Source organism: Pleurodeles waltl, chromosome 5 (assembly GCF_031143425.1).
Source record: "Pleurodeles waltl isolate 20211129_DDA chromosome 5, aPleWal1.hap1.20221129, whole genome shotgun sequence".
In the NCBI taxonomy this organism is placed as follows: domain Eukaryota; kingdom Metazoa; phylum Chordata; class Amphibia; order Caudata; family Salamandridae; genus Pleurodeles; species Pleurodeles waltl.
Genome location: NC_090444.1, coordinates 1,325,757,701 through 1,325,784,182, shown reverse-complemented (window position 1 = coordinate 1,325,784,182; position 26,482 = coordinate 1,325,757,701). Strand labels below are relative to the sequence as shown.

General features: G+C 46.0%; 1 protein-coding gene across 2 annotated transcripts in view; it reads left to right on the top strand.

Annotated features, from left to right (window-relative positions):
* Window positions 1-26,482, top strand: part of NT5E (5'-nucleotidase ecto) — a 483,444-nt gene that overhangs the window by 336,201 nt on the left and 120,761 nt on the right. For both annotated transcript variants that reach the window (XM_069235588.1, XM_069235587.1), the window contains exon 7: window positions 5,437-5,586. In XM_069235588.1, coding sequence (XP_069091689.1) covers window positions 5,437-5,586 — 150 coding nt within the window. The remainder of the gene's footprint in view (window positions 1-5,436; window positions 5,587-26,482) is intronic.

Sequence of the window (26,482 nt, the reverse complement as noted above, 5' to 3'; positions counted from 1 at the left end):
GTGTCCGAGACCTCTGCCATCTTGGATGCAGAGGTGTGAGGGCACAATGGACATCTCTGAGTGGCCAGTGCCAGCAGGTGATGTCAGAGACCCCTCCTGATAGGTGCTTACCTTTCTCTGTAGCCAATCCTCCTCTGTGGGCTATTTAGGGTCTCTCCTGTGGGTATCTTACCAGATAACGAATGCAAGAGCTCACCAGAGTTCCTCTGCACTTCCCTCTTCGACTTCTGCCAAGGATCGACCGCTGACTGCTCCAGGACGCCTGCATAACCGCAACAAAGTAGCAAGAAGACTACCAGCAACATTGTAGGGCCTCATCCTGCTGGCTTTCTCGACTGTTTCCTGGCGGTGCATGCTCTGAGGGCTGTCTGCCTTCACCCTGCACTGAAAGCCAATCATATTGTCATAGTGGCATATTGTCACTAAAATAAAATATCTTTATTTTTAGTAACTCTGAGTATTGTGTCTTCTTGTGTGATAGTGCTATATGATATAAGTGGTATAGTAGGAGCTTTGCATGTCTCCTAGTTCAGCCTAAGCTGCTCTGCTATAGCTACCTCTATCAGCCTAAACTGCTAAAACACCTCTAATCTACTAATAAGAGATAACTGGACCTGGCATAAGGTGTAAGTACCACAAGGCGCCCACTATAAGCCAGGCCAGCCTCCTACACTACCAAGATTAAGAACCAGAGAAACATGGTTTGAAGCGCTGAATAAAACACCTTATATTATTATTTTGGTGGCTCTTGACAAGGTGTTGGCAGTGAAAGGAGGCTGCTCTGTGATGTCCTTTTCTTTCAATGCTTTTAAACTACAGAAGTGTGGTTGAAGCACTACATAAAATGGGTTATAATTCTCATTGCTCGGGGCTCGTGTCAGACGTGGGCAGTGAGAGGGGGCTGCACTGTGATATTCTATGTTTATGGTGCTTAGAAACGAGAGACGTGCGGGAGGTGCACAGATTATCATTCTAATTTCTTGTAGCTGTCGTGTTATATGTGTGGGCAGTGAGAAAAGGGTATGCGGTGAGCTGATGGTTTGCAATGGTGCCCGTCCATCTCCACTGCCTAATGCTGCCTCTCCCACGAGATGTAGGCTAATGTTGCACCTACAGCCAAGGTCACAGAGTGAAGTACGTTTGCTGGGGAAGCATGCAAGGGAAGGAAAGACAAGCTTTTCTGTGAAGCCAGGAGGAACTTGGAAAAGGCAGCATGGAAATGTGATGTGGACGTTGTGCGAGTGAAGCAGGGAAGGAAGAAGCCATGAGCGACAAAGTTCAGTGGAGGATGAAGAAGGGGAGGAGAAGCTGCGGTGCTGAGGAGGGCAATCTGGAAACAGCGGTGCCGTTCAACCCCTAATCTCGACCTTTAAAGTAATCCACTACTTAATGGGCACTTTGTATGGAGGCCCAATTTCAAGGGGTGGTTTTACTTTGTGCGTTAAGGTGCTAGTTTTGCTGGAAACCCATTATTTATTTATGACATTTACATCATTTGGAATTAGCACAGTGAAAGTTGGAGGCAAAAACAAAGCATTTTCAGGATTATAATCAGACAGCACACAGATTGCAGGGTAACTATTGACAAATAAAATGGGCCAGAACCGATAATGGCCTGAAAACACATGCACTATTATGGCGTATTACAAATAAGATATGTCCGTATATAAGGATAAGGTACTTCCAGATGGACACTGACAGGAAGCAGTACTTGGTCCAAGGTCCATGGAAGGAACAAACACACGAAGAGAAAGTGAAACTGGCAAGCTCTGACCAATGAGAAACAAGGAAATAAGAGAAACTATGAAGCCAACCAATGATGAGCAATGGATGGGATTTAAACCACCTTTAAGTTAACAAAATGTCTTCCAAGCGACAGCCCATACACTTCTCAGGCGAGACCTAAAAATGGTAGATGAACCTGTTCCAAGGTGTAGCCCAGTGCCCATGCGTTTTGGTACAGCATCCATACGAAAGATAAGAACACAGATTGTAGCTGCTGGTCTGAAAGAGAAAATAGGCATAGCCTTCCCCATTCTTGCTGTGCATCAGAACCCCTAACTTCACATGCTGGGACCAGAGACAAGAAGGCTTGTCCGCCCTGGCTGTGGACAATTTCTACGGACTCTTCTGCAGAGCTTTAATTGTTGGCAGACCTTTTGCTTAATTTACGTTTAGTAGCTCTGAGTTCAAATGAAGAACACGCAGATGCAGGAGAACGATAAAACGCAGACTCTGGTTGTCTTGAGATGGCAGAGGGTCAAGCAGACGCTGATCCTTCCAGCAGCTACACAATCGACTCTTCATGTCTGTTTCGTAATATTCCATTTTTTGTAGCATTCTAGTCTATTTTGCAGACGAGTCAGAATGCCATTCAATAACGAAAATAACAGAAGTATCCTGTTGCAGGCATGTGCAAGATGCGCTCGCTGCTGTGCACAGTGAGGTGTACAGCTGATTCTTGCCACATTCCTTTTTACGAGGCATTGTAAAGGGTCCCTAAGTGTGAATTGTTCCTATGTGCGGGTACGGATTTGTGCCACTGTCGCTCAGCCAGGTGCGTGAGTCAGGCTTCTATCCATCTATCCACTGCCATAGCAAGGTCACTGCCTCAGGCAAAGGCAAGACTGCAAAGTCTCATTTTCAGGAGCTTCCTGAAGCTGGTGTGGTTAAGCTTTTTGCCGGGCCTTGAAAATCTAGGCACTTTATGCTTGAAAGGTAAAAGCAGAGATATTTGGAGGAGGCGCACGTAGTAGCCTCGTTCAACCACACATTTTCTTTTAGTAGGTTTGCTTGCCCTTGATCAGGAGCTACCTTGCCTTCATTGTAAAATCTCATTAATGAGTTACCATTTGGATTTTTAATTGATGAATTCGTGGAAAGAGCACAGCAGCGGTGGAATCTAGCATGCACAACCATGCTTTTGCAAACTGACTGATCACTGCACAGATTTCCCAGCCTGCCAGAGCTGCTGTTAATTTCCTCCGATTTTGGAAATCCAGTCCTAATCGAGCTTTTCAAGTATGTGATGGCATGCTTTGGGCTAAATGAAAATGTTTAATGCTCACAGAAAATACTGGCCATGTTTTTATCAACAGTAAGCCTAAAATCGTGGCCATGTTAGATATATGATCTGTAGTCACTTAGCGGTAATCGGGTTCCTCCAACATTCCAACATTGAAATTATGATCACTCTTAAAAATGCCTTTGAAGTGTAACATTCTAGATGAATATTGCAAAAGTTCACATGGGAAAATGTACAATTTGTTGACTAGACAAATATGTTGAACAGTCACAACAGAAACTAGTCTTTCTTTTAAGCCAGCCACGACGGATGTTTATGTGCCATAACTGCCAAATGGCTCAATGTCACGTTTCTAACTATAGTTCTTTCTCTTTACCCAACATCACATTCCATTTAGGAATTTACTTATTGGCAAAAAGTAAACATTTCCATAGCCAACTGGACTGTGGTATCAACTTTAGTTGTAAACTCTCTCTGTACAGTGAAAACGTGTTAGTGGTATGTAATACTTTAGTTGCAAAAGGTGTGCTTCATTATGACATGACATTTGGTTCACGCCACATTGAGGTGCAAAATTATCCTTGGTGCAACATCAGTCTGAGTGTGAAAACTCTTGTAAGAGGAAACCCATATTTAGGTGCAAAATGTTCTTTAGGTTTAAATTCAGTGTTTGTGAAGCATTGGCAAGGGTGTGTAAAGCTGGGGTCTCTGACCCTTCCCATAGTGAAAGTTTCTTGTGGTGATTGAAAACCACTGTGAATTACTGCATAATAATGGTTTGATTAATGTACTTAGAAGCCATATAGTTTGAACACTGCCCCGCTAGTATCCCGGTCCTGTTAGAGGGAGAATACAGCACTAATGGTGCAGGATCTGTATTGCCAAAGGTTCACATTTCAGGTCCCTATGGATCAGTTTTGTCAGAGTTTTGTCATCGAAAAGGAGAAAGATAAAGAAACAGACAGACAGAACATGCTTTTCTCAAGAAATAGTTCTGCCCTATTGCTTTCATCATAACAATTCATAATAAACATACCAGGCCTATAGTCATGATCATTGGCATATCAGCATAACCAACCCAGTCCTGCTGTATTAAGCATAAGCTGTGTCACAAGCCAAAAACTGCAATACAAGCAGTCTTTTTATTGGAAGCACACACATTTGGCCCAATCAAATCCTTTACTTAGGGAAACGAACACGTGAGTGGAGCTTATACCCCTGTATCAGTAGTACTCTGAAAGCTCATTTTTGTTGAACATACAAGCTCAGTCAACAGTCAGGCACTGCTAAGCCAGACTTGGAAATCCATGTAGATTAGTGTAGCCCTGAGTATCCCATACGGCTCTCAAAGAACAAAACTGTACTGAAGATAATGGGAGGGGATCTTTGTTGCTGCCAAAGAAAACCAAACACTATAAATTACCTAGTTATCTAAGACGCTTTAACCACTTTTCAGTGTTATGTGTGGGTCCCTGAAACTAGCAGCCATACTGCTCCTGGCTCAGGCGATTGGATAAATAAGCAAAATATCAGAACTGTGGGAGGGCAAGCAGTGTTTCTACGTGGTAGCATATAACTTCTGCCAAATAAAAACGTACTCGTGGCTACTAACATCTGGGTGGAAGTACAGTTCCTCTATGTAGTAATTCTGAAAGCTCTTTTTTAAGTTGATCACATTACATCTGGCAACAGCTGTGCTGTTAGGCTAGACCTAAAAAAGACATTCTTAACAATTTTATGCTGTATGTAATGGGCTCCTGGTTCTGGTCAATGTTATGAGGACTGAAAGAATTTCACAGTAAATACCAACTTAGTGTTTTCTTCAAGCTTGCATGCTAAAACTGGATTAAGTGCCTCAAGAAAGAGAACACAAGGGGACGGCCGGCATCATTTTCTAGATGTAGAAATTACTACTGTCAATCAGACACAGGGTAGCAGAGGATGTATTCGTTCGGTGGAAGCAAAATAGGGCCAAGCTCCCTGGAATGTTTTAATCTGCATTTGATTTGAGGTGGCAGACCCCGGCTTGTGTGCAGGGGCTACCATCTTCTGCATGTACCCCAGATATTTATCTATTACATTCCGTTAACTTTGCTGAAGATTTTGAACTTGATTCTTGAATCAACAGAGGACTGCCTGCTTACTCTTGGTTGTATTTCAAGGTTTAGACACATTCTGGCTATCTGATTCTACAATCTTGAAGTGGGGGTTTAGGGAAAGCCAGCTAGCAATTACTTTTCCATAATCCATCTGGGCTGACTGATTCATACATAATTTAAAATCTTCAAAGATAAAAGGACGAATTTATTTGTGGGATAAATATATTCTTTACCAATAGCACGTGGAAAACTAGATGATCAGTGTTCCTTCATACTCTTCTGCACAGTAACCAAGTGCTGTCTTACACACAGGAAGCATCACTCTGGAAGATCTGATGTCAGTGTTACCTTTCGGAGGCACTTTCGATCTGCTTCAGTTGAAGGGATCCACTCTGAAAAAAGCTTTTGAGCACAGTGTGCGCAGACATGGGAGTGGAACTGGGGAATTTCTTCAAGTTGGTGGTAAGTTTTGCGTTTTCAATACAGTATATTAAAGCAACATTATTATCATTAACTGTTTGCTTTATAACAAGCAGAGGGTCTCTGATAGCTAAAGCCTATGTACCAATCTAATGTATGAAGATTATAAATCCAGGTGCAAGCCTCCTCGTTTACTTTAGGGCAGTTTGTTGCAGGGTGGTCGGTATGTGGCACAATGAATTAGATTTGGCTTGATTTATTCAGGTATATTTGCACTTCATTAGGAAATAATATAAAACTATACGCTCATCAATAAGAATGTTGTTCAGCCAAGTACTGCTGGAGGTCTAGCGTATCTACGATAACCTAGAAACATTTTGAAACTGTCATGTGCCTAAACGTATCTACACCATTCAGCAGAGTAAAAATGTCCCAGCTTCATTAGCCTTTAACAAGGAACAGTAAGCTCCCTTAATTACTGACTTTTGAGTACAGAGCGGATGATGAAGGTGTACAACACGGTCTAATCTGTAGTTTAGAAAGTCTGATTTCTTCAAAGTGCGACAATGAGATGTCATAGCAGGTTTCAAGTTAGATGGCACTGTATGAATGCCTTGGAGCAAAAGCATATAAAGTAATCGTTTCAGGAGGATCTAACAATGTTAGTTGGATCATTCCAGGAGATTGAATTCTATAAAATATCAGAGTCACACAGATCCATTATTCTCAAAGGCAATCAAGAAAGTCAACAAGTATGGTAACTTCTCACTCAAATTTATCGCAACATTGATTACAATGATTCCCACACTGGCCAAAGATGCAGCCAAATGCAAAAACCTCTGTCATCGGGGGAGAGGTGATACATGGTGGTTCCTGCTGTAATCTGTTGTTTGTATCATTTTTTCTGTTATTATTCTTTGTTGGAAAGAATCACGAAATTGAGAGCATCAGAAAGTCAGCCAGGAAATTGAATAATGCTCTATTGCTGATTACATCGTGCTAACACTGTGAAAGCCCAAATCCTCCATACATTTTGATTTCCTGAGATATAACATTAACTGGTGGGGGAGGATGCTTTAAACGCTGCACAATACTAATTACTGTTTAAATCAGACATAGGCTCACATGAATTTTGAAGATTCCCTAGGGGCTTGAATAATTTGGGTATGTTTTTGAAGAAATGTTTAGGAAATATGCAATAAACCACATCTTTTATGGGGCAAAAAAATGTAATACAAGATGTCTTGGAAACCCCCTTGGTTGTTACTTTACCAAACAGTCCTCATTTGAATCTCCCTATTCAGTGCCATCTCAGTCAGTGTAAAGTTCATTGACTTGGATGGCTGACTCGAATTAAAATAACAGTTTTAACTGCTGCAAAAGTTTTTATAGACAGAAAAACTCATAAATCTAATATTACAATTCAGCAAATGTCTAGAAAATGTCAAATGCTTTGAATCTTAATGTATACATCAGGAAGGTATGCCAATGTTACTTTTAGTCCAATGCAGGAGTTATATAACACACTGGTCCTTAGCCTTCTGTGTGTCCACCTGCTAGAAGGAGCCTCCAAAGTCGCAGAGTAAGGTGCATGGAGAGAAATTGATCTTTAAGAGTGCTGCACAGGGACTACTTGAAATTAAAACAATATCTTAATAGTATAAAGGCCAGCACGACTGACTGCACTATTGTTCAAATGGAGCTCTCATGGGGTGAAGTTCTGTACCTGGTTATAAAAAAAAAGCACACAAGTGTGGGCAGTCCAGATGCTGCATGTGGTATAGTCATGGTAGTGATGGTCGCCAACTCCTCCTAGGTTCAGTGGCAGGGCTATCTCCAGCAAGAGACCAACCTCTTCTATGCGCTGCTTCTGTCGCTTTCATAAAAGCACTTGTGAAACTGTAACTAGAGAGGTATGCAAAATAAACAATGCAAAACATCTGTACAATTCAAGGAGGCTTAGGAGAGGAAAAAGTGACAAGATTGGAGAACAAAAAACCTTATGACGAAAAAAGTAAGTGAAAGAGGTGGGTAAGAGTAAGTAAAGGTGATTAATAAAATAATTCTGGACAGATAGAATGAAAGGCAGAACTAAGGGCCAGATGTATCAAAGGGTTTTACCCATTCTGTGTCAATGGGAAAATGCTTTGGTACATATGGCCCTAAGTGAGAACATTAGGATGGATTCTGAAAGCCCTTTGAGGTGTCATCCTCAAGAACGTGACTTAAAGACAACTTTCTGAAGAGCTGCACCGGTCTGAAAACTCAAAAGTTTTAGTCAACTGCTTGCCCAGAGGGTTCTTAACACATGAAGGCTTGTCACATGAACATTCCTGCACTCTGATCCCCACCGTTCCCTTTAAGCAGCTTAAAATGGTTGTAGAGTGATATGAACAGTATATCAGAACCACCATAATTTAAATTAAAAAACACCATCGAGTAAATCAAAAATTAATTCAAGAAATGGAACAAAAACATTTATGGAAATTAAGAATGGGGCAAGGGACAATCGAAAATTAAAAAGAGCAAATACAGACATTGAGAAACCTAGCCAAATTGTAGCTCCGAAAAAAATATGAAATAAAATATGAAAAGAAAGAATCATGATCATCACAAAGGAATAAGAGGTAGAAAAAACGAATATTTCCACATTTGAGAACAACTATGCCTTATTGAATGAACAAGTTATGGGAAATATTCCCTTATTACATGTCATTATGCATTGTTCCAGAAGCAACTGCCGTGCATTAGTGCACGTAGGCTCTGAATTCTACACATACACAATACAACCTTGTGAGAGAAACTTAAAAACACATTGGCCCTCATTTTGACCTTGGCGGTCTTTTTTAAAGACCGCCGAGGTACTGCCGCGCTGAAGACCGCCAGTGCAGGTGGTTTTCCGCACAGCGTATTATGACTGCTGGCAGCCATACTGGCGGTCGGCGGGGAAGTGGAGGCAGCTCCACCACCACCGCCCCGTCATCAGAACACCGCCCACCGAATCACGTTCCATGATTCACGTGGCGGTGTTCTGGTGACGGGATGCTCGCGCCGGAGCAGCCCCCATGGATCTCGTCCCCTCCCGGAGGATCAACGGACAAGGTAAGTGGGTCGTCCGTTAGGGGAGGAGGGTGTTGTGTGTTGTGTGCGTGCATGGGGTGTGCGTGTGAGTATGTAGAGGAGGTGGGTGAGTGCATGTATGCATGCAGGGGTGTGTTGTGTGTATGGGAAATGTGTGCGGGTCAGTATGTGTGCATGTCTGTTTGTATGTGTGCGGGTATGTGTTGTTGTAGTGTATGTGTGCGTGTAGGGGTGTGTATATGTGCCTGTTGGGGGTGGGGGTGGGAAGGGGGGGTGTGTATGTGCATGTTGAGGGTGGGGGTGGGGAGGGGGGTCCTTACACCTTTGGGGGTGGCAGGGGTGTGGGAGGTGTGGGGGGAGAGGACTCGGGGTGGGGGAGGGGGATGGCGGAGACCCCTATTAGTGCCAGGGAAGGAATTCCCTGGCACTGATAGTGCCTACCGCCATGGATTTCGTGGTGGTTCCAAACCACCCGAAATCCATGGCGGTATGCAGGGTCCTGATACCGCCGGTGGTCTGGTGACGGGCGCCGGGTTGGAGACGAAGTCTTCAGCCCAGCGGTCGTCACCGCCCTGGCGGTCGGAGTTGAGAAGTGGCGGATGACCATAGCGGTAACCGCCATGGTCATAATTCCATTTTGTTTTCCGCCGGCCTTTTGGCGGTATTACCGCCACTTCTCCCCTGCCCGCCAGGGTCGTAATGAGGCCCATTGTGTCCAGATGTTGGGTTAGGGTAGGTGGAGTAAAATGGAGAGTAACACATAACGAGAGTTATCTTTTAAGGGGTACTTCACACACATACGCATTGACATTGGATAGTGGTATGAAGGTATTTATTACGGTAGGTTTTGAAAAGGTGAGTTTTCACATCTTTATGTTAAGAAAGAAGGTTAATTGTGAGCAAGAGGTCTTCTGATGAGATGTTCCACTCTCTCGTCCCCTCCCGGAGGATCAACGGACAAGGTAAGTTGGTCGTCCATTAGGGGAGGCGGGTGGGGGGTGTTGTGTGTTGTGTGCGTGCATGTGGTGTGCGTGTGAGTATGTAGAGGAGGTGGGTGAGTGCATGGATGCATGCAGGGGTGTGTTGTGTGTATGGGAAATGTGTGCTGGTCAGTATGTGTGCATGTCTGTTTGTATGTGTGCGGGTATGTGTTGTTGTAGTGTATGTGTGCGTGTAGGGGTGTGTGTATGTGCCTGTTGGGGGTGGGGGTGGGAAGGGGGTGTGTGTATGTGCATGTCGGGGGTGGGGGTGGGGAGGGGGGTCCTTACACCTTTGGGGTGTGGCAGGGGTGTGGTGGGAGTGGGGGGAGAGGACTCGGGGTGGGGGAGGGGCATGGCAGAGACCCCTACTAGTGCCAGGGAAGGAATTCCCTGGCACTGATAGTGCCTACCGCCATGGATTTCGTGGCGGTTCCAAACCACCCGAAATCCATGGCGGTATGCAGGGTCCTGATACCGCCGGTGGTCTGGTGACGGGCCCCGGGTTGGAGACGAAGTCTTCAGCCCAGCGGTCGTCACCGCCCTGGCGGTCGGAGTGGAGAAGTAGCAGATGACCATAGCGGTAACCGCCATGGTCATAATTCCATTTTGTTTTCCGCCGGCCTATTGGCGGTATTACCGCCACTTCTCCCCTGCCCGCCAGGGTCGTAATGAGGCCCATTGTGTCCAGATGTTGGGTTAGGGTAGGTGGAGTAAAATGGAGAGTAACACATAACGAGAGTTATCTTTTAAGGGGTACTTCACACAAATACGCATTGACATTGGATAGTGGTATGAAGGTATTTAGGGGCATATTTATACTCTGTTTGCGCCGGATTTGCGTCGTTTTTTTTTACGCAAATCCGACGCAAAACTAACTCCATACTTATACTTTGGCGTTAGACCCGTCTAGCGCCAAAGATCTTGGAGTTTGCGTCATTTTTTTGCGTGGACACCTTCCTTGCGTTAATGATATGCAAGGTAGGCGTTCCCTTCTAAAAAATGACTCCGAGGCATGTGCGCCGTATTTACACTCCTGGGCAAAAATGACTCCCGGGAGTGGGCGGGTAAAAAAAAATGACGTCCAGCCGCTTTAGCGTCATTTTTTAACGCCTGGTCAGGGCTGGCGTTAAGGGACCTGTGGGCTCGGAAGGAGCCCAGAGGTGCCTTCCCATGCCCCCAGGGACACCCCCTGCTACCCTTGCCCACCCCAGGAGGACGCCCAAGGATGGAGGGACCCATCCCAGGGAACTTAAGGTAAGTTCAGGTAAGTATATATATTTTTTTTTGTGGCATAGGGGGGCCTGATTTGTGCCCCCCTACATGCCACTATGCCCAATGGCCATGCCCAGGGGACATAAGTCCCCTGGGCATGGCCATTGGGGAAGGGGGCATGACTCCTGTCTTTGCTAAGACAGGAGTCATTTAAATGGGGGTTGGGAGTAAAAAAAAATGGCGCTAATCGGGTTGAGGCGAAAATTTTGCCTCAGCCTGACTTGCCCCATTTTTTGACGCCCAAGCTCCATTTTCCCCTACGCCGGCGCTGCCTGGTGTAAGTCATTTTTTTTGATGCACACCAGGCAGCTCCGCCGGCTAACGTCATTCCATAAATAAGGCGCCCGCATGGTGCTTTGGAATGGCATTAGCCGGCGTTAAATTTTTTGACGCACAACTGCGTTTGGCGCATAAATACGGCCCTTATTACGGTAGGTTTTGAAAAGGTGAGTTTTCACATCTTTATGTTAAGAAAGAAGGTTAATTGTGAGCAAGAGGTCTTCTGATGAGATGTTCCACTCTCTCGGCGTTTGTTAGGTGAAGGCTTGGTTCAATTCTGTAGGATTTTTAGCTTTTGGGATTTGGAGGAGGAAGCTTGATTTGCTTCTAAATACCTTACTCCTCCTATGATAGATAGTTGGTCTTTCAGTTAAATCAAGAAGCCATTGTGCAAGGACTGGAGAGTGATATGTGCCATTTTTAAATGGAATCTGGCTACAGTAAGTAGCCAGTGGTGATAAGTCAGATTGGGGGTGATATCACATTTCCTTGCACCTTTTTCTAGGCATGGTCAGTGCTTTAGTTGGGCAGGTAATGTCAGAATTTGAGCTGTACCTCTTTAATGTGAGCGTGGTACTTGGGAAAGCATTGGAACTTCTCTGTAGCAAACTCTGGTTTGGAAAGATTGGAAACCAATCTGGAAACTGTGAGCTTCCTGGGCTTGGCATCACCAGCTTGTCTGTTCTACAGGCAGCACCATAACTTCAGGGAACACTGCTGAGGCCTTGCCTTACCCCAACTGACGCCTTCACAACACATTAAACAGCCCTTGCTGAATTTTCATGGCTTTTGGTTGCAGAGGTCGTGCTAAAGAAAGAGAAACACAGCACCAATCTTTCCCCCTACTTTCCTGGTGGTGAAGCAAAATTCTTTAGTTAGGCCCTAGGGCAAACAATATGCGCTGGGGGTTAAAGGGGGAAGGATGTACAAATTCTTTAGTTATGCCTTGAGCAATCAATATGTGCTGGAGATTGAAGGGGAAGAGGTACCCACGGGGCCATAGTCAGCATTGTTTGCCCCACTGGTGGCTGTTCACATCAGATCAATAAGAACTATGCTCTGTCCTTTAACAGTGCTCCCCTTATAAACACAGTTCTCTTGCTGGTTTTGGTGGCTCATGTTCACATCCTTTCTAGGTCTTTCTAAGAAATAGAACAAGACACTGCCAGAGGCTGAAAAGAAGCTTGATGTTACTCTTGTTCCCTTCTGGTCCCCAAGAAGGATAAAGGTGTGCTGCTGATTTTCATCCTCAAGATCATGAATTCAAAATTATGACACTTGACACGTCCTGCTAGCCTTGGAACACGAAGTCTAGATGGTGTCCCCGGAAGTACCCACTTTTCGTGGAGAATCCACTCATTTTCAGTTCACTGTCCCACCATTTAGACTTACTTCGACCCCTCAGGCCTTTACAAATGTGAGATTGATCAAGGCCCATCTTCTCAAGTCAGTAGTATACATATTTTGTTTCTAGATGACTAGCTGCTAAATATAGGCTAGTCTCAGCATGTTTTGGATCACTTCCAGATTACAGTGTTTCTACTGTTCAGTATGGGAGCCTCCATCAACAAATCCAAATCCCACCAGTGGCCCACTCAGAGAATAACCTTTATTGGGCCATTTTGGACATGGTCACTCTGAAGGGATTTCTGCTCCTTCAACAAGTCTGAGATATTCAGGGCCATATTTATACTTTTTGACGCAAAACTGCGCTAACGCAGTTTTGCGTCAAAAAAATTAGCGCCGGCTAACGCCATTCTGAAGCACCATGCGGGCGCCGTATTTATTCAATGACGTTAGCCGGCGTTAGCCGCCGGCGCTGCCTGGTGTGCGTGAAAAAAAACGACGTACACCAGGCAGCGCCGGCGTAGGGGGATATGGAGCTTGGGCGCCAAAAAATGGGGCAAGTCAGGCTGAGGCAAATTTTTCGCCTCAACCCGATTTGCGCCATTTTATTCAACTCCCAACCCCCATTGAAATGACTCCTGTCTTAGCAAAGACAGGAGTCATGCCCCCTTGCCCAATGGCCATGCCCAGGGGACTTCTGTCCCCTGGGCATGGTCATTGGGCATAGTGGCATGTAGGGGGGCACAAATCAGGCCCCCCTATGCCACAAAAAAATAAAAAATAAAAACTTACCTGAACTTACCTTAATGTCCCTGGGATGGGTCCCTCCAGCCTTGGGTGTCCTCCTGGGGTGGGCAAGGGTGGCAGGGGGTGTCCCTGGGGGCTTGGGAGGGCACCTCTGGGCTCCTTCCGAGCCCACAGGTCCCTTAACGCCTGCCCTGACCAGGCGCTAAAAAACGGCGCAAAAGCGTCCGGACGTAATTTTTTTTGACCCGTCCACTCCCGGGCGTGAATTTTGCCCGGGAGTGTAAATACGGCGCACATGCCTCGGAGTCAATTTTTTAGACGGGAACGCCTACCTTGCATATCATTAACGCAAAGTAGGTGTCCACGCTAAAAAATGACGCAAACTCCATGGACTTTGGCGCTAGACGCGTCTAACGCCAAAGTATAAATATGGAGTTAGTTTTGCGTCGGAATTGCGTAAAAAAAAACGACGCAATTCCGGCGCAAACAGAGTATAAATATGCCCCTCAGACTTTTTCCCCAGTGTTTCGGGTTAAAGCTGCTGTTCCAGCACTGGTGCGTTTGAGGTTCTTGGCCTGTTAGCATCCTGCACCCTGCTGGTACTAAGCTCCCGGTGCCACATGCAGGCTCTTCAGCAAGTTTATGTGATGCAGGCTCTTCAGTGGAATCTGTATTTGCAATGGACCCAACATTGAGGCTGCCTGTCGACCAAAATGCGCATTTCTGGTCAGAGCTCCCAAAGATTTGAAGTGGTGGATGACAGACTTGTAGTGTGGTACACCATTTTGACTTCCAACTCCTTTGGCCTTGGTGGTAACCACTGTGTCGTGCTTTGGCAGAAGAAGAAACCTGGAACAAGTAGAGATTTGCGGCTTTGATCCCCATCTGAACATTATCATCAGCACATAAACTTGTGGAAGCTGTATTTTATTCGTCTGATTCTCAATCATGATGACGTGAGCTCACAAGCTCTCTCTAGAGGCAGTGAGATGCTGGAAGTGACTGGCACACCAGAGAAATCTGCTCTTGTGAACCACCTAGCTTTGTCCCACAGCATTATAGCAGACAAACTCGGCAGACATCATCTTACTGACCACGAGTTGCATCTGCATCGAGAGGTGGCAGGGAAAATCTGCACCCCATGGGGCTTGCATGTATTGGCTCTTTTTGCTATCTCTAAAAACGCATGTTTCCTAGTGTTGTGCTCTTTCTATAGTTTTTAATTTGTGGGTCCACCTTTGTGGGCTGGAACTTTGGCCTTCTTTGTGCATATTCCCCTCAAGTCCTGTGGGCTCTGCAGAAAGTCAGGTGAGACTGAGCACAAGTCATTCTGCTGGCTCTGGTTTGGACTCAGAGGATCTTGTACTCCGACATTCTAACCTTGAGCATCTGCCCTCCACTTAGGGGTCCCCTTGAGGAGGATCTTCATTAACAGGGCAGGGTAGTGTTTATCATCCGAACATCCATTATCTACACCTTCATGCCTGGAAATGGAGAGGGGCCAGCTGAGACGTTTTGACCTTCCAGAGGACATTCTGGCTGCCCTTCACCCTCCTTCAATTGATGTGAAGATTTACCCACATAGGTGAGATGGTCTTATTTTCTTTTCTTTCGTTCATATTATTGTTGGCCCATCAAAGCTTTGCTGTGAGTAAATTTCCTTTTTGCCTGATCTTCCCTCATTATTCAAATCACCTGTTCTGATGTGTTTCTTTTAATAAAAGTACATTTGAATTTGTTTTCTCCTGTCCCTTCATCTTCTGCAGTGGGCCCTAAATGTTATCTGATGTGTGTGCCTTTCAAGCCATAGCTATGCTCTGCAGCATCTTATATTGAACAATGTGTTTCTCATTGTAATCAATTCTGTGAATCGCATGAGTGAATATCAGGCCTGGTCAGTTCATCCTCAGAGTGTTATCTTCTTTCCTACCACACTGAATCCCAATTCCACAGGTAGATCAAAAGCCATTTTTTCTTTCCAGTCCTGCAGGGTTTACTGGTGGAATGCACACCTTATGGAGAGAGCTTTGCTTTGGTACTAATTAAAAAGGTGAGGAATCTGCAGGTCTAGAAGTATTTATCAGAACAACAAGTTACTTATCTTTGGTAACACTCTTTCTGATGGATATATCTGCGTGCGGATTACTCATCTTTTGAATACTCCCATGCACCAGGATTCCACTGAACCTTTCTTGAAAGCTCTCCCACATCGACAAGGCTTTCAAAATCTTCATGACCCCGCACGCGTTCTTGCGTGATGTCACTATAGCCATAAGAAAAGGAGAAGCTCTTCATGGCCGAGGCGAAACATGAAAAGAGAGGGCGTCGGAAGTCTCATCCTTGTTCAAAATCACTGTTGTCCCATTTATTGAAGTCAGCAAGGTGGAAACATAAGAAGGGGCGTCATGGTTCCCGATGTCATTCAGTATCCCAAAGTCGTGGTATGTACACGTCTGACGTTGCATGAAGATTGAGATGAGGTGACTCCGGTGCCTTCTCCAGTGGCCTTTCCCGCTGTCCTTGAGTCAAAGGTTGCCACCGACTTTGCCTGGTCTTTCTGATCCGAACCTGACTGTAGATCCAGTGCCTCCACTGTGACAGGCGCAGAAGTATTCAGACTTCCCTACACTAGGAGCAGACACTTTAAATTTTCTAAATGCTATGTTCAGCATTTCAATAGGGCAATAACTCCATTGGGTGCACCTGTTGGCCCCACGGGTCCTCTATCATATTACTTAATAGGATTTCGGGCACATTATTAACAGGTACCCTTTATACCTTTTATGTCAGTGGCCTAGATTTCCTGGCCAACTCCAGCACCGTAGACAACTCCTTCTCCAAATGGTCTACCGCAGATGTTTCTGGAGCTGGTTGTGCTTTCTCTGGCATTGGTTAGATCCATTCCAGTGTCACATTCTTTGACTCCAGTGCCTCTTCTTACTTCTCAAACACAGTTGCCAAAGTTACCAGCGCTGTTGCAGAAGACGCCGCTGCCAGCATCACCAACACTGGTATTGAAGTTGAAGCATAGATCTCAAAGGGAGGCTCAGAGACTTCTTGAACCTTGAGGAGAAACAGTATTTTGTCGTCAAACAGGGTCTCCAGAACTGGAAGAGGGAGAGATTGTATTTCTGGATCCAGACATTGAGTGTTTAGGTGAGCCAAGTGGCTTGGACGCATCCACAGAATATAGCTTTGGTCACCAAAATGCATTCCTCCAAAGGCTGCTGACATGTTTGATTTCCCCCTTCCATCTGCCGAGCTTAAATCAAACGTACCTACTGAGGTGCTTCATTCAACTTCATCATCCTCAGCACCCTTGTGGCGTGGCCTTTCAATGAGGAGTTGACTGAGCCAGTTATAGAAATTTGGCAGAAACCTTTGTCCACCTCTGTGGTTTCTAGGCCAATTGCTAAGAGGTATAAGTCCTCTCACCCTTCACCAGAAATGTTGGTGGTACAAGCTTCCTGTTCTTCAAAACTTACACCGCGGTCTTTTCCTTCATCCTCAGTGGATAAGGAGTCTAAAAAGATGTAGCAGTTGGCAAAGAAAGTGTTTTTGCCTTACAGCATTCCATTGAAGTCCATGAACGCAACCTGCTTGTTAGGACTTTACAATCATGCTTTATTGGACTCTGCTAAAGCTATGGTTCCAAAGATACCAGAGAATGTTCAGGGACACATTTCTAAGCTTCTGAATGATGGAGAGTTTGCAGCCTATCAGGTCATCTAGTCGGATCTAGACACTACTGACTCCATGGATGGAGTGATGGGCACGCTGATAACCACCAGAAGGCATGCTTGGTTGAGTGGCTCTGGATTCTCCCAAGATGTGGAGTATGCCTTGATAGACTTGCCCTTTTACGGGACTAGAATGTTTGGTGCAAAATCTGATTCTGCCTTGGAGACATTTAAAGAAAGTAAAGTAACAACTTGCTCCTTGGGTCTTCAGTCCAAGCCCAAGGATTACAGGCAGCTTAGAAGGTTTCAGGGCTTTGTCAGTGGGTGATAGCAGTATCTGCAGCAGCTACAACAGCCTGTCAACCCCCTTTATAGAATTTATAGGGGGTGTGCGAGAGGTAAACAGTGAGCAGTTCCCCTTCCCCCATCTTCCTCTTCATCCTCTTTCTCCTCTGCCCACATCGTAGGAAAGCAGCCTGAGTTTTCCCATCTTAGAGCATGCTTTACTAGTGAGAGAACAGTGTCCCAGTTTCTACAATAGTGGAGGTCCATAACATCGGATCTGTCTTTGTTAGACATTATGGAAAAGGGGTACGCCCTACCCTTCCAAGAAATTCCCCCGCCTTTTCAGCCCCAGCAAAACTTCACATCCGCAGACCATCTCCAGCTTTTTCAACAGGAGGTTCAATCCATGCTTCAAAAGGGTGCAGTGGAGCTGGTTCTAGAGCAGGAACAGGATCACAGATGTCATTCATGTTATTTCCTAATTCCCAAGAAGGACCGATGGTTTTGTCCGATTTTTGACCTCAGGATTTCGAGCTGGTTCCTCAGGCAGGAAAAGTTCAAAGTGCTGATTCTAGCTCAGGTGATTCTCAGCCTGGAGAAAGAAGATCGGATGGTTTCAATCAACTTGCAGGATGCACATTTTTACATCCCCTTTCGGCAGTCGCACAGGAAGTATCTCCACTTCATGGTGGGGGCTCAACACTATCAGTTTGTGGTCATCCCATTGGGTCTAACTTCTGCTCTTCGAGTCTCCAAAAAGGTGATGGTAGTCGTTGCAATTCATCTCAGAGGGTTGGAAGTATCAGTATTTCCTCACCTAGATGATTGGCTCATCAAAGCCAAGTCTCCAGAGATGGTGTTGGTTCACTTGTGATTAACGAGTCAGTGGGTGTTCAACCTAGGTTTTTCCATTAACAAACTCAAATCTCACCTACAGCCCTCTCAGCACACCCTGTTCACAGGGGCAGTACTAGACATTACAGTGAGTCGAGCCTTCCCTCCTCCTCAGAGGATCCTAGACTTTCAGGCAATGACTGTGATGTATCATAATAAAGCAATGACTCCAGTCTTGAAGGTCTTGCCTTGTGCATTATGTTGGTCAACCATGCACACTGGCACATGAGGGCCCTCAAGTGGTGTCTCTGCAGGCCGTGGTTTCATCACAAAGGGGATCTCCAGGCGCCTGTCAAGATCTCCTGAAACACTGCCTTGGATCTACAATGGCGGAGTGTGTCCAGCAATCTCTCTCAAGGGAAACCATTTCACCCTCCGGTGGCCACAGATATAATAAAGGCCTCCACCTTAGCATGGGGGGGGCTCATCTGAGGGATCAGGAGGTCAAAGGACTTTGGTCTCCAGAGGAACAGTTGTTGCATATCAATCTGCTGGAATTGTGGGTATGGCTCTCATGGCCTTTCTTCCTGCCTTTCGTGGTCAATCCATACAAGTCTTATAGACACTACTACTGCAATGTGGTATATCAACAACCAAGGGGATGAGGGTCATAGCTTTGCTGCAGATTGGCTCTGCGACTCTGGTCCTGGGCTTAGGATCTTCAGATTTGTGTGATGGGAAATCATCTGGCCGGAGTTCTCAATATGCGTGTGGACAGTTTCCGTCTTCATTTTCTGTCAATCATGCGTGGCTTCTCCATCCAGAAGTAGTTTTTTGGCTATGGGTGACTCCTCAGATAGAGCTTTTTGCCACTGGAGAGAACACACACTGCCCATCATTCTGCAACCTCCAGTGTCCGGTGCAGGGGACTTTGAGTGATGTGTTTCAGTTGCACTGGGGTTCCCAGCTGCTTTATGCATTTCCCCCATACCCTTGATTCCTCGGGTGCTGAGGAAGGTTCTCCTAGACCGGGCCCAAGTGATATTAATAGCCCCGGGTTAGCCACTAAGGGTCGGGTACACAGACCTTCTTCACCACTCCTTGTGCCCTCCACTCTGTCTGCTTCTCAGGGCAGATCTCCTCTCGCAGTCGTTGGGGTAGGTTCTATACCCCCACCTTCAGAGCCTGCACCTACATGCCTTGAGATTGAACAGGGAAACCTGAGTTTACTCTCACTTCCTTCTGATGTGGTGGATGTTATTTTGTCATCCAGAAGAAACTCAACCAATCTGTTTATGCTGGAAGATGGTTAGGATTTGTTCAGCAGTGTGGTGGTAATTCTATAGATACTTTAAAGGCACATTTGTCAGATGTTGTATGTTTTGCTCTTTCTTTGGCGCAACAAGGCTTCCGTCTCTGTTGAAGTCGCCTACTTTCTGTTGAGATTTATAAAGGGACTTACAAATAGGTTCCCTCCTACTCCATTCATTATGCCTCAGTGGGATCTTAATTTAGTTCTTAATTATTTAATGTTTCTCTTTTTGAACCTTTGTATAGTTGTTCTTTGAGACTTCTTACTTTAAGACAGTTTTCCTTGTGGCCATGACGTCTCCAAGATGGATTAGTGAGCTACAGGCCATGAGTCTTAAGCCTCCGTTCACAACTTTCTTCAATTACTAGCTGCTTCTGAGAACCAGGGATGCCTTACTCCCAAAAGTGGTTTCTCCCTTCCATTTGGTTCAGCCTTCATACTTTCTATTAAGTTGATAGAACATGTGACTTCAGACTGAATGACCAGCTTTTTGTGGGATATGTTAGCAAAATGGAAGGGAAAGCGATCCACAAAACGACGTTATCAAGGTGGATCATCCTTTCCGTTAAGACATTAAGATCTGCTATGGCACACAAGGAACCTCCAGAAGGTATTCATGCTCATCCTACTAGAGCTAAATCTTCCCCATCTTCTTTAGCTAGAGGAGTCCTTGTGGCAGATATTTGTAAGGCAGCGACCTGGGCTTTCTTTCACACTTTTGCAAAGCACTATTGTTTAGACTCTGAAGTGAGGAAGGATGTTCCCTTCACTTGCTATGTTTTGCAAGATCTTTTGGTATAGGCAGACATGCATCCACCTCTGAGTGTGGGACTGCTTGGGTATGCTATTCAAAAGGTGAGGAATCCGCAGGTAGCTGTATTCTTCAAAAGAACAAGTTACTTACCTTCAGTAACGTTTTTGTAGTGTATACCTTATCTACATGTGGATTCCTCACTGACCCACCCACCTCCCAGTTGTTTGTCTGCATAAAAAGAGAGGTGTGTTTATGTTATTGCATGTGTATTAGTTTTTATAAGTGAATCTTTGATTTAGAGTTCTATGTACTGTAATTACTTTTTTGAGGTTAGTTCCAGCTGTTCGCCTAAAAGGCACAAAAATGGGCAGAAACTAACATCAGCATGCCGATGAGGGCGTCTTATGGCTTCAGTGATGTCACACAAGGTCACATTCTGAGTTGTGAAGATTCCAAAGCCCTTGTCGACATGGGTGAGCTTTCAAGAACATTTCCATGGAATGCTGGCACATGGGAGAATTCAAAAGGTGAGTAATCCACAGGTAGATACTGTATCCACTAGAAAAGGGGTTACCGAAAGTAATTAACTTATTCTTCTGGTGGATATTCTTATCTACCTGCAAATTCATGTTTATCTACCCACGCTACCCTTCTTTTGGATTGAACTTTTGTTTGTTAATAATGTCCCATTATAGATTTCCACATTGCCAGAACTCATTTCAGTGTTGTCAGCCATGCTCTGCATCTGAGGGCGTGGAAAAAGAAAGTCATAAACTGATGTCAGCATGCAGGTGTTGCATCTATGTGTAGCTCGATGTATTTATGTCTGGGATTACATAGTCACAATGAAGGCCAATTTTAACACCTGGGGCCTCATTTACGAGGCCCTTGTGGCACACTTCGCCAACAGAGCTTCATTTTTTTAAAGCTCCTATGACACAGTGTGCCGGGCCAAATTTATAAGGCCACACAAAGCCACATTGAATGGCTTTTCATGGCCTTGAAAATATGGACTGCTTTCAAAGGTAACACTGCGTGAAAGGGGCGCTCCATGGATGTTCCCACAACAGCACCCATGGAATCTGATGAAATCTGATGCACTCCCAGGTTTACAAGTTTGGGAACGTGTCAGATTCCTACACCACCTCAGGGGTGGTGTTCAAGTGGAGCAAAGAAGAAAAATAACATTATTTCTCCAGATTTTCTCCCCTTTCTATGTGTGCTTCATTCTACAGCACACATAGAAAGAGGAAAAAACATTAATGGTTGTTTATGTGCAGGAAGGAATCTCTTCCTTCACATAAACAATCGTCCCTTCAACGCAGGCACCCTTGCACCACGGTTGGCACTAGGCAGCAACTTGTGCGCCAGCACAGGAGACAAGGACAGGAATGTGTTGTATCTTAAAGACACAGTGCATTCCTGCCCTTTTGTTTTGACGCAGGGCGGTGCAGCAAAAAGGCTTGCGGCGCTGCCCTGCACCAAAACTTAGTAAATGAGGCTCTTGGTATGTTATGCAGATTTGTGGAGCACACTGTCACACATGAGTATATCCTGGTGATGAGCAGGTGTGATGCTAGCTAAGCCTAGGGCCTAGTTGGGCAACTCAAAATGCCAGATCTTCAGCTTTTTGCAGAATTCAAGAAGTGAGGAGGAGGCTCTTTTGTGCAGTGGCAGGTTGTGTCATGCTTTAGGAGCAACATAGGAGAGGTCTCAACCACTGAATCTGGTTTTCTGTATGCATGGGAAGTGTAAAAGTAGGAGCCTGGATGAGTGGAGGTGTCTGGAAGATTTGTGAAAGCAGATGCAATATTTGAGGTATACTCGGCCAGTGTTATGTAGAGCATTGAAAGTATTTGTGAGGAGTCTGAATTGTGTGGGGAGCTAGTGGTTCTCCTTCAGGCCTAGTGGGAAGTGAGTGCATTGTGCGAGGTTGAGAGTGAGTACTGAGTGGTCTGCAGCCTTCTAGTGAGTTTTTGTTGATCCCGGCATAGAAGGTGCTCACGTAGTTCAGCTTGTTTGTGACAAGGGCATCCATCACAGTTTTCCTGGTGCTGATTGGGAGTCGTTCTAAAATCTTTCTCAACATCTTTAGGTTATGGAAGCATGAGGCGTTGATGGCATTGACTCCCAAGTCTCATCATGTCATAATGCAGCAGCTATTACAAAAAGATTTCTGGAACCAATCTGGCAGCTCTGGAGATTTAAAAAGTGATGAATCTGCAGGTAAAAATAATACCCAACAAAAAAAACATTTCCGAAGGGAAGTAACCTATTAATCATACCAATTGTTCATAGTCTTAAAGGGCTCTGGATTATCACAGCAGCCACATATTCTGTTAAAAATGATTCAGAATGCAATATATTGAGTAGAGTTGACTGCACATCTTGCGTCTTCACAGAACGGAGTTGCATAACGCTTAAATTCAGACACCTCATCCACCACAGTCGCATTTTTAACTGACTTTCCCAGAGTTTAGGAAGGTTAGGCCTAGATTTGCTAACATTCGGAAAAGCGATTTCCAAATTGCGATTTTCTCTGAATCATGATTAGGAAATTGTTGTTCCTAACGTGTGAAACATTTATTTTTAAATTCCTAGTGGGTCGCAAATTAAGCTACCTCATTAGAAATGATAGACATCACGGGGATGGTGGTTGTCTATGGTCAGCAGACCACCATGTCTATGAGTGTTTTAAATAAAGCAGTCTCTGTTTTTGTTAAATGCTGCCTCTAAGAAAGTATCCTCTTTCTTGACATGGTTACCCCTTTTTTCTGCCTGATGTCAGTGTGTTTCACTGTGTTCACTGGGATCCTGCTAACCAGGACCCCACTGATTATGCTCTTTCTCCCAAAAACTCTGTATTCATCCCACAATTGGCATACTGGTGCCCCCATGTAAGCCTGTAGTATATGGTACCTAGGTACCGGGGACACTGGGGATCCCTATGGGCTGCAGCAGTTATTCTGCCACCCATAGTGAGCCCATGCAAAGGGTTCTGCAGGCCTGCCATTGTAGTCTGCGTGAACCGGGTGCATTCACCCGTTTTCACTATAGGTCATTGCACCAGGTCGCTATAAGTCACCCCTATGGTAGGCCCTCTCAGCCCAGAGTGCAGGGTGCATGTACCTGTGTGTGAGGGCACCCCTGCTCTAGCAGAGGTACCCCCACAAATTCCAGACCCATTTTCCTGGACTTTGTGAGTGCGGGGATGCCATTTTATGTGTGTACTGGACTTAGGTCACTACCTATGTCCCGCTACATAATGGTAAATCCGAACCTAGGCATGTTTGGTATCAAACATATTGGAATCATACCACAATACTTTTGCAAGCGTTAGTTGTATGATTCCATGCACTCTGGGGGCTCCTTAGAGGAACCCCAGCATTGCTTCCACAGCCTTCTGAGGTTTTCCAGGCAGCCCCAGCTGCTGCCACCTCACAGACAGGATTCTGCCCTCCTGTTGCTTGAGCAGCTCAAGCCCAGGAAGGCAGAACAAAGGATTTCCTCTCGGAGAGGGTTGTTACACTCTCTCCCTTAGGAAATACGTGTCACATGGCTTGGGAGGTGTAGCCTCCCCAAGCCACTGGTATCCTTTGAAGGGCACATTTGGTGCCCTCCGTGCATAAACCAGTCTACCCCAGTTCAGGGACCTCCAGTCCCTGGTCTAGCACGAAACTGGACAATGGAAAGCGGAGTGACTACTCCCTTGTCCATCACCACCCCAGGGGTGGTGCCCAGAGCTCCTCCAAAGGGTCCCTGGGTTTTGCCATCTTGGATCCAAGGTTGACACAGAACTCCTTGAGCATCTGAGTGGCCAGGTCAGGTAGGTGACGTCAGAGCCCCCCTCCTGATAAGTGGTCAACCAGCTAGGTGACCAATCCCCCTTTCAGTGCTATTTAGGGTCTCTCCTTTTGATGGTTCCTCAGATTCCGCTTGCAAGATTCCAGCAGGATTCCTCTGCATCCCATACTTCGACTTCTGAGAAACTGCATCTGGACTCTCAAGGACCCGACAATCTGCAACAAAGGCGAAGACATCTACTGCAACATTGTTTCCATGGTTCCTTCCAGTTTCTTCAACATTTCCCCAATCATGCATCCTCTGAGGACAGCCCATCTTCAGTCTGCACAGGAAAGAAGAAGGAACCTCCCTTGGAGTGGAGTCACTCCCCTGCGTCTGCAGGCACCAACAGCAACAATGTCCAGCTGCATGGACCCCCTTTCCTGCTGAGCTGAATGGATCCTGCAACACGGGTGGTGGTTGGAAGTGGTCCAGACAGTCCTCTCTACCGGTTGTCCAACTTAGGTGGAGGTAAGCCCTTACCTTCCCACGCAGGACAGTACCCCCTTGCACTGTGTCTTGTGCAGCTGCCAAGGCTGGTTCGCGCTTCTTCCAATAGGCTTCAGTCTTCATGTAGCTCCAGCCCCAGCATTAATTCCTGTGATGCACAGCTCACTGAGTGACTCTCCTGCGGCGTGGGACTCCTTTTCATAGTGCTGTGTGGCTCCATTTGCACCTTCTGTGTCCCCGTCCTGTGGGGCTCCTTTGCATGCTGCTTGTGCTTCTGTGGGCTCTCTATGATACTGAGGGCCCCCTCTGACTCCCTCTCCTGGGTTGAGTCCTCCCAGGCCTTGCTGGTCCCCGGCAGCACCACTTTCCGCCAACCATGAGTTTTGCCTGTGCCAAGGCTTGTTGGTGGAATCTGGACATGCAAACCCAACTGCAGTCTTCCTTCCAGTGTGGGACATCACCTGCATCCTCTAGGAACTCGACTCCAACTCCAGGACTGCAGTGCTGACTCTCCTTCCTCACCGTCGACCAACTCTTGCTATCCTCAGCTTGGTGGGTAGGGGCTTCTGCCCCCACTGGACTCTGCTGTGTCTTCTGGACTTGTTCTCCTCTTTCCACAGGTCTTCCACTTCAGGAATCTAGCATTGGTTTCTTGCAGTCATCTCTGTGTTTTGCAATTCTCTTCTTTTCTTCTAAGTGGGTGTTCTGGGGAAATTCTAGTAATTTACTCCTGCTTTACTGGTTGCTGAGGGGTGTTGTGGTACTTACCTTTGTGCTTTCCTGGTACCCCAGTGACCCTCTACACACTCCACTTACCTGTGTGGGGGGCATTCTTGCATTCAATTTTTTTAGTATATGGTTTGAGCCCCCCCAGGTCCACTATTCTCTATTGTGTTTTACACTACTTGCACTGTTTCCTAACTATTCTTGTGCCTATTTCTGACAACTAGTATATATAACTTGTGTATTACTTATCTCCTATGGGAGTATTGGCTCTATAGTATTTTTGGTGTTGTGTTACCATAATAAAGAACCTTTATTTTTGTAACACTGAGTGTATTCTTTCATGTGTGTAAGTGCTGTGTGACTACAGTGGTATTGCATGAGCTTTGCATGTCTCCTAGATAAGCCTTGGATGCACTTCCACAGCTACCTCTAGAGAGCCTGGCTTCTAGACACTGCCTACACTACACTAATAGGGGATACCTGGACCTGGTATAAGGTGTAAGTACCTTAGATACCCACCACACACCAGGCCAGCTTTCTACACTGCCCGGTTTCCCTAAAGGAAAAGAGGATGTGTTTCAATTACAAAAAAAAAAATGTTTAACTTTCATTTTTTAAGAGTAGGCAGCAGTGCTTTGTGGCCCTCACGAGCGGTGTCCACAGGCCATGGTGCAGGCAGGATGCCTGGTGACGACACTGGAGTCAATGATGCTGGCGTCGGTGGGCCGGGGCTGCAGTGCGGGATGGTGCTTCATGTACCTCATGAGTGGTGTCCAATCAATCAATCAATCAATCAAAAGATTTATAAAGTGCGCTATGTACCCGTTAGGGTTTCGAGGCGCTGGGGGAGGGGGGGTGCTGCTAACGTTCGAAGAGCCATGTCTTGAGGAGTCTCCTGCAGGTGAGGAGGTCCTGGGTCTGGCGAAGAGAGGTGGGGAGAGAGTTCCAGGTCTTGGCGGCGAGGTAGGAGAAGGATCTGCCGCCAGAGGTCTTGCGCTGGATTCGGGGGACGATGGCGAGGGCGAGGTTGGCAGAGCCTAGTTGACGTGAGGGAACGTAGAAGTTGAGTCTGGAGTTCAGGTAGGTGGGTCCGGTGTTGTGGAGTGCCTTGTGTGCGTGGGTGAGGAGTTTCACAGGCACAGGCCATGGTGCATGCAGAGACGCCGGTGTCAGCAGGAGCGGCGTTGTCGGGGTTGCCCAGGCTGCAGTGTGTGCAGGCGATGCAGAGGGGCCCAAAGGTCGCGGTGCAAGAAGCGGCTTGGTGAAGTCATCTGATGACGGCGTCAGTGAGGTCAGGGTCGCGGTGAGAAGTGGGGAAGTGCTGCTCTGTGCGGCATCGGCAGGTCAC